At 48.1% G+C, this 18521-nt stretch overlaps 1 protein-coding gene across 3 annotated transcripts in view; it reads left to right on the forward strand.

The window, feature by feature from the left end:
* Positions 1-18521, forward strand: part of RBPJ (recombination signal binding protein for immunoglobulin kappa J region) — a 258611-nt gene that overhangs the window by 217727 nt on the left and 22363 nt on the right. For all 3 annotated transcript variants that reach the window (XM_063922124.1, XM_063922134.1, XM_063922145.1), the window contains exon 8: positions 6061-6201. In XM_063922124.1, the coding sequence (XP_063778194.1) occupies positions 6061-6201 (141 nt within the window). The remainder of the gene's footprint in view (positions 1-6060; positions 6202-18521) is intronic.

An 18521-nucleotide genomic window follows, 5' to 3' on the forward strand; every position in this document is an offset into this window, starting at 1 on the left:
CATGAGACAGCCGGCTACTCAGCTTGTGCCTGTCCAGACATCTCATAGGCCGTCAGGGGCTCTAAAGCGCCCGTTACCTCAGATGGCAGATATAGACACCGACACGGATACTGACTCCAGTGTCGACGGTGAAGAGACAAATGTGACTTCCAGTAGGGCCACACGTTACATGATTGAGGCAATGAAAAATGTTTTACACATTTCTGATAATACGAGTACCACCAAAAAGGGGTATTATGTTCGGTGAGGAAAAACTACCTGTAGTTTTCCTGAATCTGAGAAATTAAATGAGGTGTGTGATGATGCGTGGGTTTCCCCCGATAACAACTGATAAAAATGTTATTGGCATTATATCCTTTCCCGCCAGAGGTTAGGGTGCGTTGGGAAACACCCCCTAGGGTGGATAAAGCGCTCACACGCTGGTAAGAACAAGGGCTCTACCCTCTCCTGAGATGGCCGCCCTTAAGGATCCTGCTGATAGAAAGCAGGAGGATATCCTAAAATGTATTACACACATACTGGTGTTATACTGCGACCAGCAATCGCCTCAGCCTGGATGTGCAGTGCTGGGTTGGCGTGGTCGGATTCCCTGACTGAAAATATTGTTACCTTAGATAGGGACAGTATATTATTGCCTATAGAGCATTTTAAAGATGCATTTCTATATATGCGTGATGCACAGCGGAATATTTGCCGACTGGCATCAAGTCTAAGTACGTTGTCCATTTCTACCAGTAGAGGGTTATGGACACGTCAGTGGTCAGGTGATGCGTATTCCAAACGGCATTTGGAAATATTGCCTTATTAAGGGGAGGAGTTATTTGGGGGTCGGTCTTTCAGACCTGGTGGCCACGGCAACAGCTGGGAAATCCACGTTTGTACCCCAGGTCGCCTCTCATCATGAGAAGACGCCGTATTATCAGGCGCAGTCTTTTCGTGGACAAGCGGGCAAAAGGTTCCTCTTTTCTGCCCCGTGACAGAGGGAGAGAAAAAAGGCTGCAGAAATCAGCCAGTTCCCAGGAACAGAAACCCTCTCCCGCCTCTGCCAAGCCCTCAGTATGACGCTGGGGCTTTACAAGCAGAATCAGGCACGGTGGGGGGCCCGTCTCAATGAATTTCAGCGCGCAGTGGGCTCACTCGCAAGTAGACCCCTGGATCCTTCAGGTGATACTCAGGGGTACAAATTAGAATTCGAGACGTCTCCCCCTCGCCGTTTCCTAAAGTCGGCTTTACCGATGTCTCCTTCTGACAGGGAGATAGTTTTGGAAGCCATTCACAAGCTGTATTCCCAGCAGGTGATAATCAAGGTACCCCTCCTGCAACAGGGAACGGGGTATTATTCCACACTGTTGTGGTACCAAAGCCGGACGGCTTGGTGAGACCGATTATAAATCTAAAATCTTTGAACACTTACATACAGAGGTTCAAATTCAAGATTGAGTCACTTAGAGCAGTGATTGCGAACCTGGAAGAAGGGGACTACATGATGTCTCGGGACATCAAGGATGCTTACCTTCATGTAAAAAATGTACCCTTCTCATCAAGGGTACCTCAGGTTTATGGTACAGAACTGTCACTATCAGTTCAGACGCTGCCGTATGGATGGTCCACGGCACCCCGGGTCTTTACCAAGGTAATGGCCGAAATGATGATATTCTTTCGAAGGAAGGGAATATTAGTTATCCCTTACTTGGACGATTCCCTGATAAGGGTAAGATCCAGGGAACAGTTGGAGGTCGGTGTAGCACTATCTCAGGTAGTGTTGCGGCAGCACGATTGGATTCTCAATATTCCAAAATTGCAGCTGGTTCCGACGACTTGTCTTCTGTTCCTAGGGATGATCCTGGACACAGTCCAGAAAAAGGTGTTTCTCCCGGAGGAGAAAGCCAGGGAGTTATCCGAGATAGTCAGGAACCTCCTAAAACCGAGCCAAGTCTCAGTGCATCAATGCACAAGGGTTCTGGGTATAATGGTGGCTTCCTACGAAGCAATCCCATTCGGCAGATTCCACGCAAGAACTTTCCAGTGGGACCTGCTGGACAAATGGTCCGGGTCGCATCTTCAGATGCATCAGCGGATAACCCTGTCACCAAGGACAAGGGTGTCCCTCCTGTGGTGGTTGCAGAGTGCTCATCTTCTAGAGGGCCGCAGATTCGGCATTCAGGACTGGGTCCTGGTGACCACGGATGCCAGCCTGCGAGGCTGGGGAGCAGTCACACAGGGAAGGAATATCCAGGGCTTATAGTCTAGCCTGGAGACGTCACTTCACATAAATATCCTAAAGCTAAGGGCCATTTACAATGCTCTAAGCTTAGCAAGACCTCTGCTTCAAGGTCAGCCGGTGTTGATCCAGTCGGACAACATCACGGCAGTCACCCACGTAAACAAACAAGGGTGGCACAAGAAGCAGTCAATGGCAGAAGCTGCAAGGATTTTTCGCTGGGCGGAAAACCATGTGATAGCACTGTCAGCAGTATTCATTCCGGGAGTGGACAACTGGGAAGCAGACTTCCTCAACACGACCTCCACCCGGGAGAGTGGGGACTTCACCCAGAAGTCTTCCACATGATTATAAACCGTTGGGAAAAACTCGACAGGTATTGCGCCAGGTCAAGGGACCCTCAGGCAATAGCTGTAGACGCTCTGGTAACACCGTGGATGTACCAGTCAGTGTATGTGTTCCCTCCTCTACCTCTCATACCCAAGGTACTGAGATTGATAAGATGGAGAGGAGTAAGCACTATATTCGTGGCTCCGAATTGGCCAAGAAGGAATTGGTAACCGGAACTTCAAGAGATGCTCACGGAGGATCCGTGGCCTCTACCTCTAAGAAGGGACCTGCTCCAGCATGGACCCTGTCTGTTCCAAGACTTACCGTGGCTGCGTTTGACGGCATGGCGGTTGAACGCCGGATCCTGAAGGAAAAAAGGCATTCCGGATGAAGTCATCCCTATCCTGATCAAAGCCAGGAAGGATGTAACCGCAAAACATTATCACCGCATTTGGCGAAAATATGTTGCGTGGTGCGAGGCCAGTAAGGCCCGACGGAGGAAATTCAACTGGGTCGATTCCTACATTTCCTGCAAACAGGAGTGTCTATGGGCCTGAAATTGGGGTCCATTAAGGTTCAAATTTCGGCCCTGTCAATTTTCTTCCAAAAAGAACTAGCTTCAGTCCCTGAAGTTCAGACGTTTGTAAAAGGGGTACTGCATATACAGCCTCCTTTTGTGCCTCCAGTGGCACTTTGGGATCTCAATGTAGGTTTTGGTTTCCAAAAGTCACATTGGGTTGAACCACTTAAATCTGTGGAGTTAAAATATCTCACATGGAAAGTGGTCATGCTGTTGGCCCTGGCCGGGGCCAGGCGCGTGTCAGAATTGGCGGCTTTATCCTGTAAAAGCCCTTATCTGATTTTCCATTCGGACAGGGGGAATTGAGGACTCGTCCTCAGTTTCTCCCTAAGGTGGTTTCAGCGTTTCACCTGAACCAACCTATTGTGGTGCCTGCGGCTACTAGGGACTTGGAGGACTCCAAGTTGCTAGATGTGGTCAGGGCCCTGAAAATATCCAGGACGGCTGGAGTCAGGAAAACTGACTCGCTGTTTATCCTGTATGCACCCAACAAGCTGGGTGCTCCTGCTTCTAAGCAGACTATTGCTCGTTGGATTTGTAGTACAATTCAGCTTGCACATTCTGTGGCAGGCCTGCCACAGCCAAAAAATCTGTAAATGCCCACTCCACAAGGAAGGTGGGCTCATCTTGGGCGGTTGCCCGAGGGGTCTCGGCTTTACAACTTTGCCGAGCAGCTACTTGGTCAGGAGCAAATACGTTTGTAAAATTCTACAAAATTGATACCCTGGCTGAGGAGGACCTGGAGTTTCTCTCAATTGGTGCTGCAGAGTCATCCGCACTCTCCCGCCCATTTGGGAGCTTTGGTATAATCCCCATGGTCCTTACGGAGTCCCCAGCATCCACTTAGGACGTTAGAGAAAATAAGAATTTACTTACCGATAATTCTATTTCTCGTAGTCCGTAGTGGATGCTGGGCGCCCATCCCAAGTGCGGATTGTCTGAAATACTGGTACATAGTTATTGTTACCAAAAAGATCGGGTTATTGCTGTAGTGAGCCATCTTTTCTAGAGGCTCCTCTGTTATCATGCTGTTAACTGGGTTCAGATCACAAGTTATACGGTGTGATAGGTGTGGCTGGTATGAGTCTTACCCGGGATTCAAGATCCTTCCTTATTGTGTACGCTCGTCCGGGCACAGTATCCTAACTGAGGCTTGGAGGAGGGTCATAGGGGGAGGAGCACACCAGCTAGTCCTAAAGCTTTCTTTAGATGTGCCCAGTCTCCTGCGGAGCCGCTAATCCCCATGGTCCTTACGGAGTCCCCAGCATCCACTACGGACTACGAGAAATAGAATTATCGGTAAGTAAATTCTTATTTTTTCTTAAATCGACAAAATCTCGCCTTCTATTACATTTTGGCTGTTTATTTTATATTAGCACCCGGAGAGTTGTATTTTTACTGATTCTTTTTATATTACAAAAGATCACAGGTACAGATGCATTGGTTGGAAGCCATGGTTTCACATTCACGCGGGCATCCCTATCATAACTATGTAACTGGCATAGAATGGGCAAACATGGCCACTGCAGAGAAATTGATGCCAAGCACAATACACAAAACCGATTTGTGGAAGTCTCACAGTCCGAAGTTTTGTTTGTTTTTTTTAAAAAGATTGACCGTTAAGCACTTGCCTAGCATGGTCGCATCAGATGCGACCATACCTGCAAGTGCTCTATCTGACCTGGTCGCACAGGATGCGACCAGTCAGATAGAGAGTGTTAGCAGCGGCAGGGAAGAGAAACTTCCCTCCACTGCTGCTGTCAGAGGCTCCCTGCACTCTTCCCTACTGATTGCCGTGCTGCTGATCAGTCAGCACGGCAGGATCCCCCCATCCAGCAGCTGCAGACAACTGCAGCCGCTGGTGAGTGTAAATTAACCCTCCCAAGCCACCCCCAGGCCGCCCCTGTATACCTGCAGGCTGTCCTGGCTTTCAAAATGAAGCCGCAATGTTCCGATGGTCGTAATGTTCCCGATCGATGTTTCGATGTTTGGGGGGTAAAAATATATATATATATTTTTAACTAAAATCATTTAAGATAGGGTTAAATTCATGTTCTTCACCTAATACACTCATTAAAAAAAGACAATTTCGGAGCGGTTTTTGGTGAAATAAATCGTCCGTTAAGTGGTTAAGAAATAATTATTTGGCATGCCATGTACTTTAGCACAGTGGGGCTGATTTAATTAGCCGCGAGAGCTGTTCCAGCTACTTCAGAGGCTAATTCTGCTCAGTCTATGAAGGGCCAAGGAGAAATCAGCTGCCTTAATGGGCTGGTATATGTGCAGCACCATTGGCATATCTATAATAACTGGGGTGGAGGGGGCACCCTGCACACACATAATTATACTCACCTGTCCGGCAGAGAGGAGGGGGGCCCACATGGGATAGGTTCAGAAGGTAGACATATTTTTTTTTTTCCCAAAAAACTTTTTCATACTTCACCATCCACGTGGACTACGATTGGGAATAGTAACCTGTCCCGAGCGCAGCGATGCAAGGGAACGCAGTACACTAATGGGGCTTGTTTGTGTCGTCCTTTTGACCCTGCCTTTTCTACTGTCTATGTATTCCATGTCGAACTGTGGACTATGTCAACCATTACGACTGTAGACCTTTTAGTGTAGATATAATAATCCACACCCTCTTCCCCTATACCCTGAAATAACTGAATTAATGTTACATGTTTTTACTGGACAAATGATACTGTTTACTGAAATTTAAAATATTGCGATAATCTATTTATAAAGGACAAGACAGACCAAACTGCAAATATTCCTTACACTGCTTGAGACTTTGGCTGTATCAGCATATGTAATTACTCAGATGACTTGACCACGCCTCTGAATGTGGACAATCCCTGGATCTAACTGCATCTATCACCTCTTCCTTCCTGTCCCCATAATAGAATATTTTTTGCATTATCTGCAGATTATCCGGAAGGTGGATAAACAGACAGCATTATTAGATGCAGATGATCCAGTCTCCCAGCTCCATAAATGTGCGTTCTACCTGAAGGATACAGAGAGAATGTACTTGTGCCTTTCTCAGGAACGAATAATCCAGTTTCAAGTGAGTGGGGTCTTTTTTTTTTTTTGTCCCCTCCATTCCTCTCAATAATTCCTCCAAAATCCATAGTTTTTTCCGTTCACCTATTAAATGACAGTGCTGCACATATTAAAGCATCCAGTGCCAGTAAGAGGATAAATTTTTTTCTTGCACATACTGTTTTGCTGATTTCCAAACATGCGTCTTAGAAATGAATGTAAAAAATTCTTGCAGGTGGGAGCAACTATAATATGTAAGATATAGAAGTGTGTATATTCAGATGGGTCCTCGTTTATCTTGACCTTTCAATAGGATTAACTGAGACTGGCCAGTCTGACTTAATCCCCTGCTTTAATGACTTAATACCCTGCTATATTGTATTGTATTGCATCTGAGAACAATAGATGAAGGGTTTATGCTAATAAATCATGTTGTGCCTAGGCATAGAAAACTGGTCAAGATAACCGTGGACCTATGTGTGTGTGTGTATGTGTGTATATATATATATATATATAAAAAACTATATGGAAACGGGGCCTGGACTGCACACCCTAGCTTATTATAATGGGATGTGCTACCTTGCTGGGACTAAGTACTGTAATACTACAACATAGGAACAAAGGGTGCAGGTGCACCATACACCATTAAAATTATTATAACCATAACATAATGTTTTATATATATATATATATATATATATATATATATATTTCTCTGACGTCCTAGTGGATGCTGGGTACTCCGTAAGGACCATGGGGAATAGACGGGCTCCGCAGGAGACTGGGCACTCTAAAAGAAAGATTAGGTACTATCTGGTGTGCTCTGGCTCCTCCCTCTATGCCCCTCCTCCAGACCTCAGATAGAATCTGTGCCCGGCTCGAGCTGGTTGCACACTAGGGGCTCTCCTGAGCTTCTAGTAAAGAAAGTATTTGTTAGGTTTTTTATTTTCAGTGAGATCTGCTGGCAACAGACTCACTGCTACGAGGGAGTTAGGGGAGAGAAGCGAATTTACCTGCTTGCAGCTAGCTTGGGCTTCTAGGCTACTGGACACCATTAGCTCCAGAGGGATCGAACACAGGCCCAGCCTCGGTCGTCCGGTCCCGGAGCCGCGCCGCCGTCCCCCTTGCAGAGCCAGAAGCAAGAAGACATCCTGGAAATCGGCGGCTGAAGACTCCGGTCTTCATTAAGGTAGCGCACAGCACTGCAGCTGTGCGCCATTGCTGCCTATGCACACCACATACTCCGGTCACTGATGGGTGCAGGGCGCTGGGGGGGGGGGGGGGCGCTCTGGGCTGCAATTAGAGTACATTACATTGGCAAACAGCACATAATATAGTCTAAAAAACTATATATGTGCAAAAATCACCCGCCATAATATAAATATAAGAGCGGGAGAAGTCCGCCGAGAAGGGGGCGGGGCTATCTCCCTCAGCACACTGGCACCATTTCCTCTTCACAGCTCCGCTGGAAGACAGCTCCCCAGGCTCTCCCCTGCAGTTTCCAGGCTCAAAGGGTAAAAAAGAGAGGGGGGGCACTAAATTTAGGCGCAAAACTGTATATGTAAAGCAGCTATAGGGAAAAATCACTTTGTGTTAGTGTAAATCCCTGATTATATAGCGCTGTGGTGTGTGCTGGCATACTCTCTCTCTGTCTCCCCAAAGGACTTTGTGGGGTCCTGTCCTCAGTCAGAGCATTCCCTGTGTGTGTGCGGTGTGTTGGTATGGCTGTGTCGACATGTTTGATGAGGAGGCTTATGTGGAGGCGGAGCAGGTGCCGATAAGTGTGATGTCACCCCCTGCGGGGTCGACAACAGAGTGGATGGATATGTGGAAGGTTTTACACGACAGTGTCAACTCCTTGCATAAAAGGTTTGATGACATAACAGCTGTGGGACAGCCGGCTTCTCAGCCAGTGCCTGCCCAGGCGTCTCAAAGGCCATCAGGGGCTCAAAAACGCCCGCTACCTCAGATGGCAGACACAGATGTCGACACAGAGTCTGACTCCAGTGTTGACGAGGACGAGACTAATGTACATTCCACTAGGGCCATCCGTTGCATGATTACGGCAATGAAAAATGTGTTGCACATTTCTGACATTAACCCGGGTACCACTAAAAAGGGTATTATGTTTGGGGAGAAAAAGCAACCAGTGGTTTTTCCCCCATCAGATGAGTTGAATGAAGTGTGTGAAAAAGCGTGGGCTTCCCCCGATAAGAAACTAGTGATTTCTAAAAAGTTACTGATGGCGTACCCTTTCCCGCCAGAGGACAGGTTACGTTGGGAGACATCCCCGAGGGTGGATAAGGCACTCACACGCTTGTCAAAAAAAAGGTGGCACTGCCGTCTCAGGATACGGCCGCCTTAAAGGAGCCTGCGGATAGAAAGCAGGAGGCTATATCCTGAAGTCTGTATATACACACTCAGGTACTATACTGAGACCTGCAATTGCTTCAGCTTGGATGTGTAGTGCTGCAGCAGCTTGGTCCGATACCCTGTCAGAAAATATTGATACCCTCGACAGGGATACGATTTTGCTAACCATAGAGCATATTAAAGACGTTGTCTTATATATGAGAGATGCACAGAGGGATATTTGCCGGCTGGCATCTAGAATTAATGCAATGTCCATTTCTGCCAGGAGAGTATTATGGACTCGGCAGTGGACAGGTGATGCGGATTCTAAAAGGCACATGGAGGTTTTGCCTTACAAGGGTGAGGAATTGTTTGGGGATGGTCTCTCGGACCTAGTTTCCACAGCAACAGCTGGGAAGTCGACATTTTTACCTCAGGTTCCCTCACAGCCTAAGAAAGCACCGTATTATCAGGTACAGTCCTTTCGGCCCCAGAGAGGCAAGCGGGTTAAAGGCGCGTCCTTTCTGCCCAGAGGCAGGGGTAGAGGGAAAAAGCTGCACCATACAGCCAGTTCCCAAGAACAAAAATCCAACCCCTGCTTCCACTAAGTCCACCGCATGACGCTGGGGCTCCACTGGTGGAGCCAGGTGCGGTGGGGGCCCGTCTCCGGAACTTCAGCGACCAGTGGGTTCGCTCACAGGTGGATCTCTGGGTTCTACAAGTGGTATCTCAGGGATACAAGCTGGAGTTCGAGACGTCTCCCCCTCGCCGTTACCTCAAATCAGCCTTGCCAGCTACTCCCCAGGACAGGGAGGTAGTACTGGCGGCAATTCATAAACTGTACCTCCAGCAGGTGATAATAAAAGTTCCCCTCCTTCAACAGGGACGGGGTTACTATTCCACAATGTTTGTGGTACCGACACCAGACGGTTCGGTGAGACCCATTCTAAATTTGAAATCCTTGAACACTTATATAAGGAAGTTCAAGTTCAAAATGGAATCGCTCAGGGCGGTTATTGCAAGCCTGGAAGAGGGGGATTACATGGTATCACTGGACATCAAGGATGCTTACCTACATGTCCCCATTTACCCACCTCACCAGGTGTACCTCCGTTTTGTGGTACAGGACTGCCATTACCAATTCCAGACGTTGCCGTTTGGTCTGTCCACGGCACCGAGGGTATTTACCAAAGTAATGGCCGAAATGATGATACTCCTTCGAATGAAGGGAGTTATAATTATCCCGTACTTGGGCGATCTCCTTATAAAGGCGAGGTCCAGGGAGCAGTTGTTGGTCGGAGTAGCACTATCTCAGGAAGTGCTACAACAGCACGGCTGGATTCTGAATATCCCGAAGTCGCAGCTGGTTCCTACGACGCGTCTGCTGTTCCTGGGTATGATTCTGGACACAGAACAGAAGAAGGTGTTTCTCCCGGAGGAGAAGGCCAAGGAGTTGTCATCTCTGGTCTGAGACCTCCTAAAACCAAAACAGGTGTCGGTGCATCACTGCACGCGAGTCCTGGGAAAGATGGTAGCTTCTTACGAGGCAATTCCATTCGGCAGATTCCATGCACGGATCTTTCAGTGGGATCTGTTAGACAAGTGGTCCGGATCGCATCTTCAGATGCATCGGCTGATCACCCTGTCCCCGAGGGCCAGGGTGTCTCTGCTGTGGTGGCTGCAGAGTGCTCATCTACTCGAGGGCCGCAGATTCGGCATACAGGACTGGGTCCTGGTGACCACGGATGCAAGCCTCCGAGGTTGGGGGGCAGTCACTCAGGGAAGAAACTTCCAAGGACAATGGTCGAGTCAGGAAGCTTCCCTACACATAAATATTCTGGAACTAAGGGCCATTTACAATGCCCTAAGTCAGGCAAGACCCCTGCTTCAAAACCAGCCGGTGCTGATTCAGTCAGACAACATCACGGCGGTCGCCCATGTAAACCGACAGGGCGGCACAAGAAGCAGGATGGCGATGGCAGAAGCCACAAGGATTCTCCGATGGGCGGAAAATCACGTGATAGCACTGTCAGCAGTGTTCATTCCGGGAGTGGACAACTGGGAAGCAGACTTCCTCAGCAGGCACGACCTCCACCCGGGAGAGTGGGGACTTCATCCAGAAGTCTTCCAGCTGATTGTAAATCGTTGGGAAAGGCCACAGGTGGACATGATGGCGTCCCGCCTCAACAAAAAGCGAAAAAGATATTGCGCCAGGTCAAGGGACCCTCAGGCGATAGCTGTGGACGCTCTAGTGACACCGTGGGTGTACCAGTCGGTTTATGTGTTCCCTCCTCTTCCTCTCATACCAAAGGTACTGAGGATAATAAGAAAGAGAGGAGTAAGAACTATACTCGTCGTTCCGGATTGGCCAAGAAGGACTTGGTACCCGGAACTACAAGAAATGATCTCAGAGGACCCTTGGCCTCTGCCTCTCAGACAGGACCTGCTACAGCAGGGGCCCTGTCTGTTCCAAGACTTACCGCGGCTGCGTTTGACGGCATGGCGGTTGAACGCCGGATCCTGATGGAAAAGGGCAGTCCGGTTGAAGTCATTCCTACGCTGATAAAAGCTAGGAAGGATGTGACAGCAAAACATTATCACCGCATATGGCGATATATGTTGCTGGGTGTGAGGCTATGAAGGCCCCAACAGAAGAATTTCAGCTGGGTCGATTTCTGCACTTCCTACAGTCAGGAGTGACTATGGGCCAAAAATTGGGATCCATTAAAGTCCAGATTTCGGCCCTGTCTATTTTCTTTCAAAAAGAACTGGCTTCACTGCCTGAAGTTCAGACGTTTGTTAAGGGAGTGCTGCATATTCAGCCCCCTTTTGTGCCCCCAGTGGCACCTTGGGATCTCAACGTTGTGTTGGATTTCCTAAAATCACATTGGTTTGAGCCACTTCAGACCGTGGAGTTGAAATATCTCACGTGGAAAGTGGTCATGCTTTTGGCCTTGGCTTCGGCTAGGCGTGTGTCAGAATTGGCGGCTTTGTCATGTAAAAGCCCCTATCTGATCTTCCATATGGACAGGGCAGAATTGAGGACTCGTCCCCAATTTCTCCCTAAGGTGGTATCAGCGTTTCATTTGAACCAACCTATTGTGGTGCCTGCTGCTACTCGGGACTTGGAGGCTTCCAAGTTGCTGGACGTAATCCGGGCCCTGAAAATCTATGTTTCCAGGACGGCTAAAGTCAGAAAAACCGACTCGCTGTTTATCCTGCATGCACCCAACAAGCTGGGTCCTCCTGCTTCTAAGCAGACTATTGCTCGCTGGATCTGTTGCACGATTCAACTCGCACATTCTACGGCTGGAGTGCCGCATCCTAAATCAGTCAAAGCCCATTCCACGAGGAAGGTGAGCTCTTCTTGGGCGGCTGCCCGAGGGGTCTCGGCTTTACAACTTTGCCGAGCTGCTACCTGGTCGGGATCAAACACGTTTGCAAAATTCTACAAGTTTGATACCCTGGCTGAGGAGGACCTTGAGTTTGCTCATTCGGTGCTGCAGAGTCATCCGCACTCTCCCGCCCGTTTGGGAGCTTTGGTATAATCCCCATGGTCCTTACGGAGTACCCAGCATCCACTAGGACGTCAGAGAAAATAAGAATTTACTCACCGGTAATTCTATTTCTCGTAGTCCGTAGTGGATGCTGGGAGCCCGTCCCAAGTGCGGATTGTCTGCAATACTTATATAGTTATTGCTTAACTAAAGGGTTATTGTTATGAGCCATCTGTTCAGTGAGGCTCAGTTGTTATTCATACTGTTAACTGGGTATAGTTATCACGAGTTGTACGGTGTGATTGGTGTGGCTGGTATGAGTCTTACCCTGGATTCCAAATCCTTTCCTTGTAGTGTCAGCTCTTCCGGGCACAGTTTCCCTAACTGAGGTCTGGAGGAGGGGCATAGAGGGAGGAGCCAGTGCACACCAGATAGTACCTAATCTTTCTTTTAGAGTGCCCAGTCTCCTGCGGAGCCCGTCTATTCCCTATTGTCCTTACGGAGTACCCAGCATCCACTACGGACTACGAGAAATAGAATTACCGGTGAGTAAATTCTTATTATATATATATATATATATATATATATATATATATATATATATATATATATATATATATAATTAGCATGTAACTGTCAACACATCAAGAAAAAAGTGTCTTTCTAGTGTCGTTTTCGTATTTGGGGTGTCACCAGTAGCCCTGATCCCCAGCTTTTTTTTCTATTCAGTTTTCTAATCACTTTTCTGTTGCGAGATGGGTTTAAAGTTTTTTTCTTTCTGTTATCAATGTTGCAATTCCAAGGCTTTTGGGTACACAACATTTTTTGTCTTCCCACCTCCATTTCTGTTAGTTATCTTAGTTGATTTATGGTTATTTCAGTCAGTTATTTCAGGCCACTGAATTATGGTCATTTATGTCAGTTATTACAGTTCATTAAATGTTTTCATCCAAATCCATCCAGTGGAAGGCCCAGAACAGGCTCCCTGGGTTAGGATCTTTATATAAGAGATAAATATATCTCCATCACACCTGCCATACCTATGGATGGGGTGCACACGCGACCACATTACTTAAATAAACACAAACACATGTATATGTAATATGGGGCCCTGGGTCCGAAAGGGCTGAAATATTTCACTTGCAACCCCGCCAGTATTTTCAGTATGCAGGGTATGTGTACTAAGTTTGGTCCAGATCCATCAAGCCATGTAGGAGCCTACATATGTGCTCTCTTACATCTTTGCTCCATGCGCTACAAGTCGCGTTACACAACGCGTAAGTGCCGTATGACTCGCCAGCGCTGAGCGGCTTTATTTGCATATTTCCCTGAAAATGTGTCTTAGACACAAAGTAATGTAATAGGACGTGCAAACAGATTCTGCCGATTGAAATGATATGCAGCCCCCCTATATTCTGTGTGTGACCGTGACTGTATTTGCATTCGAAATGCTTTGCTACTGGGTTTTCCTGGAAATCACTGTAACGTGGCATTTCGGATGCAAATACAGTCGCAGTTACGCAGAATATAGGCTTGCTGCATATAATTTTAATCGGAAGCTGCATGTGCGTCCTATAACATTACCTTGTGTCTAAGACGCATTTTCGCGGAAAAAACGCCAAAAATAATATTTTTCACAAACTTATTAAAAATAAAATACTAAGAAATTACATGTACATAAGTATTCGCAGCCTTTGCGCATTACTTTGTTGATGCACATTTTGGCAGCAATTACAGCCTCAAGTCTCTTTGAATATGATGCCACAAGCTTGGCACACCTTTTGGGCAGTTTCGCCCATTCCTCCTTGCAGAACCTCTCAAGCTCCATCAGGTTGGATGGGAAGCGTCGGTGCACAGCCATTTTCAGATCTCTCCAGAGATGTTCAATCGGATTCAAGTCTGGGCTCTGGATGGGCCACTCAAGGACATTCACAGAGTTGTCCTGAAGCCACTCCTTTGATATCTTGGCTGTGTGCTTAGGGTCGTTGTCCTGCTGAAAGATGAACCGTTGCCCCATTCTGAGGTCAAGAGCGCTCTGGAGCAGGTTTTCATCCAGGATGTCTCTGTACATTGCTGCATTCATCGTTCCCTGTATCTTGACTAGTCCATCAGTTCCTGCCGCTGAAAAACATCCCCACAGCATGATGCTGCCACCACCATGCTTCACTGTAGGGATGGTATTAGTGTGGTGATGAGCGGTGCCTGGTTTCCTCCAAACATGACGCCTAGCATTCACGCCAAAGAGTTCAATCTTTGTCTCATCATACCAGAGAATTTTGTTTCTCATTATCAGAGAGTCCTTCAGGTGCATTTTGGCAAACTCCAGGTGGGCTGCCATGTGCTTTTTTACTAAGGAGTGGCTTTCGTCTGGCCACTCTTACCATACAGGAATGAATAGTGGATTGCTGCAGAGATGGTTGTCCTTCTGGAAGGTTCTCCTCTCTCCACAGAGGAATGCTGTAGCTCTGACAGAGTGACCATCGGGTTATTGGTCACCTCCCTGACTAGGGCCCTTCTAGTTTGGTCAGGCCCATTCTGAACTTAAAATCACTAAACCCCTTTCTGAGGGAATTCAAGTTCAAAATGGAGTCTCTAAGGGCGGTGACATCAGGTCTGGAGGAGGGTGAATTCCTGGTATACCTGGATATCAAGGATGCGTACCTCCACATTTCGATTTGGCCGCCGCATCAAGCTTATCTCCTATTTGGACTGTCATTTTCAATTCCAGGCCCCTCCATTCGGCCTCTCCCAGCACCGAGGGTATTCACCAAGGTGATGGCGGAAATGATGGTTCTGCTTCGCAGACAGGGGTTGAACATAATTCCATATCTGGATGATCTGCTGATAAAAGCATCGTCCAAGGAGAAGCTATTACAGTCCATAGCTCTCACGACCCAGCTTCTCAGGGAACATGGTTGGATCCTGAGTCTTCCAAAATCACATTTGTAACCAACCAGGAGGTTGTCATTTCTGTGAATGATCCTCAACACGGAAGTGCAGAGGTTGTTTCTTCCAGAGGAAAAAGCGTTGGTCATACAAACAATGGTCCGGGATGTCCTGAAGCCAGCCCGGGTGACTGTTCATCAGTGCATTCGCCTTCTGGGGAAGATGGTGGCCTCTTACGAGGCTCTGCAGTACGGGAGATTTCATGCTCTGTTCTTCCAACTGGATCTCCTGGACAAATGGTCGGGATCTCGTCTACACATGCACCAGAGAATACGTCTGTCGTCAAGGGCCAGGATCTCACTCCTCTGGTGGCTGCAATTACCTCACCTTCTGGAGGGCCGCAGGTTCGGGATTCAGGACTGGATCCTTAGAACCACGGATGCAATTCTCCGGGGCTTTGGCGCAGTCACTCAAGGGGAAACTTTCCAAGGAAGGTGGTCAAGTCTGGAAGCTGGCCTACCGATAAACATTCTGGAACTAAGAGCTGTCTACAACGGTCTTCTCCATGCGGCCCATCTTCTGAGAAATCGGGCCATTCAAGTGCAGTCGGACAATGTAACGACAGTGGCTTCCATCAACTGAGAGGGTGAAATGAAGAGCAGAGCTGTAATGTCAGATGTAACAATCATCCTCTGGGTGGAAAAACACGCGTTGGCGCTGTCGGCAATCTTCATTCCGGGAGTAGACAACTGGGAAGCGGACTTCCTCAGCAGACACTATCTCCATCCAGGAGTGTGGGGTCTCCATTCGGAGGTATTCAAGGAGGTAACAGATCTTTGGGGCGTACCCAAAATAGACACGATGGCCTCTCGTCTCAACAAGAAGCTTTGGCGATATTGATCCAGGTCGAGGGTCCCACAAGCAGTGACGGTGGACGCCCTAGTGACTCCATGGGTGTTCCAGTCGGTGTACGTGTTTCTTCCACTTCCACTCATTCCAAGGGTTCTAAAACTCATAAGGAGAACAAGAGTTTAGGCAATCCTCATTGCTCTGCACTGGGAAAGCAGGGCTTGGTATGCTGATCTGCTGGATCTACTGCTAGAAGAGCCGAGGCCTCTTTCTCTTCGGGAGGACCTGCTGCAACAGGGGCCGTTCGCTTATCAAGACTTACCGCGGCTACGCTTGACAGCATGGAGGTTGAACGCCAGATATTAGCTGGGAAGGGCATTCCGAACAAGGTTATTCCTACCCTGATACAGGCTAGGAAAGGAGTAACGTCAAAGCATTACCATCGCATTTGGAGAAAGTATGTGTCTTGGTGTGAATCCAAGAAGTTTCCTACGGCGGAGTTTAAACTTGGACGATTTCTCCTCTTCCTCCAAGCAGGTGTGGATATATGCCTGAGATTCGGTTCTTTAAAGGTCCAGATTTCAGCCCTATCCATTTTCTTCCAGAAACAGTAGGCTGCCCTTCCTGAGGTTCAGACCTTTTTGAAGGGAGTTCTGCACATCAAACCTCCCTTTGTACTGCCTACGGCGCCCTGGGATCTTAACGTGGTGTTGCAGTTCCTCCAGTCGGACTGGTTTGAGCCTCTACAGGTGGTTGAGGTCAAGTTTCTCACGTGGAAGGCTGTCACTTTGCTGGCCTTAGCTTCTGCTAGACATGTGTCGGAGTTGGGGGCTTTGTCGTGTAAAAGCTCATACTTGATCTTCCATGAAGATAGAGCTGAGCTCCGGACACATCCGCAGTTCCTTCCGAAGGTTGTGTCGGCATTTTAATATCAACCAACCTCTTGTGTTGCCAGTTGCTACTGACTTCTCAGTTTCATCAAAGTCCTTGGATGTTGTAAGGGCTCTGAAAATCTATGTGAAGAGGACAGCTCGTCACAGAAAATCGGACTCTGTTTGTCCTGTATGATCCCAAGAAACTTGGGTGTACTGCTTCTAAGCAGACAAACGCTCGCTGGATCAGGTTCACAATCCAGCATGCGTATTCTACAGCAGGATTGCCGTGTCTTACGTCTGTTAAGGCCCACTCTACTCGTAAGGTGGGTTCTTCCTGGGTGGCTGTCCGGGGTGTCTCAGCTTTACAGCTTTGCCGAGCGGCTGCTTGGTCTGGGTCGAACACGTTTACAAAGTTCTACAAGTTCAATACTTTGGCCTCTGAGGACCTGAAGTTTGGTCAATCCGTTCTGCAGGAGCCTCCGTGCTCTACCTCCCGTTCTGGGAGCTTTGGTACATCCCCATGGTACTAATGTGGACCCCAATATCCTCTAATACATAAGAGAAAATAGGATTTTAATTACCTACCGATAAATCCTTTTCTCGTAGTCCTAAGAGGATGCTGGGCGCCAGCCCAGCGCTTCGTGATCCTGCAGTGGTTACTTAGTTCAGTACTGCTTAGTTCTTGGTTAAGTACTGTTTTGTTACTTGGTAAGTAATATTTTTCAGCTGTTGCTGATGTTTCAAGCTAGTTAAGCTTGGTTTACCTTCTGTGTGAGCTGGTGTGAATCTCGCCACTATCTGTGACTATGTCCGTCTCCTCGGGCACAGTTTCTAGACTGAGTCTGGTAGGAGGGGCATAGAGGGATGAGCCAGCCCACACTCTCAAACTCATTAAGTGCTGATGGCTCCTATTCGACCCATCTATACCCCATGGTACTGGTGTGGACTCCAGCATCCTCTACGGACTACGAGAAAAGGATTTACCGGTAGGTAATTAAAATCCTATTTCTCTGACGTCCTAGTGGATGCTGGGACTCCGTAAGGACCATGGGGAATAGCGGCTCCGCAGGAGACAGGGCACAAGAATAAAAGCTTTAGGATCAGGTGGTGTGCACTGGCTCCTCCCCCTATGACCCTCCTCCAAGCCTCAGTTAGATTTTTGTGCCCGAACGAGAAGGGTGCAGGCTAGGTGGCTCTCCTGAGCTGCTTAGAATAAAAGTATATTTTAGGTTTTTTATTTTCAGTGAGTCCTGCTGGCAACAGGCTCACTGCATCGTGGGACTAAGGGGAGAAGAAACGGACTCACCTGCGTGCAGAGTGGATCGGGTTTCTTAGGCTACTGGACATTAGCTCCAGAGGGACGATCACAGGTTCAGCCTGGATGGGTCCCGGAGCCGCGCCGCCGGCCCCCTTACAGAGCCAGAAGAGCGAAGAGGTCCGGTGAAATCGGCGGCAGAAGACGATCCTGTCTTCAGACTAAGGTAGCGCACAGCACCGCAGCTGTGCGCCATTGCTCTCAGCACACTTCACACTCCGGTCACTGAGGGTGCAGGGCGCTGGGGGGGAGCGCCCTGAGACGCAATATAACATGATATACCTTAGATTGGCTAAAGAATACATCACATATAGCTCTGGGGCTATATGGATGTATTTTAACCCCTGCCATTTTTTACAGAAAAAGCGGGAGATAAGGACGTCGTGAAGGGGCGGAGCCTATCTCCTCAGCACACAAGCGCCATTTTCCCTCACAGCTCCGCTGGAAGGACGGCTCCCTGACTCTCCCCTGCAGACTTGCTACTGAATCAGGGTAAAAAAGAGAAGGGGGGGGCACTATTGGCAGCTAAAAACTATATAAACAGCAGCTATAAGGGAATAACACTTATATA

Source organism: Pseudophryne corroboree, chromosome 1, assembly GCF_028390025.1.
Source record: "Pseudophryne corroboree isolate aPseCor3 chromosome 1, aPseCor3.hap2, whole genome shotgun sequence".
Classification (NCBI taxonomy): Eukaryota; Metazoa; Chordata; class Amphibia; order Anura; family Myobatrachidae; genus Pseudophryne; species Pseudophryne corroboree.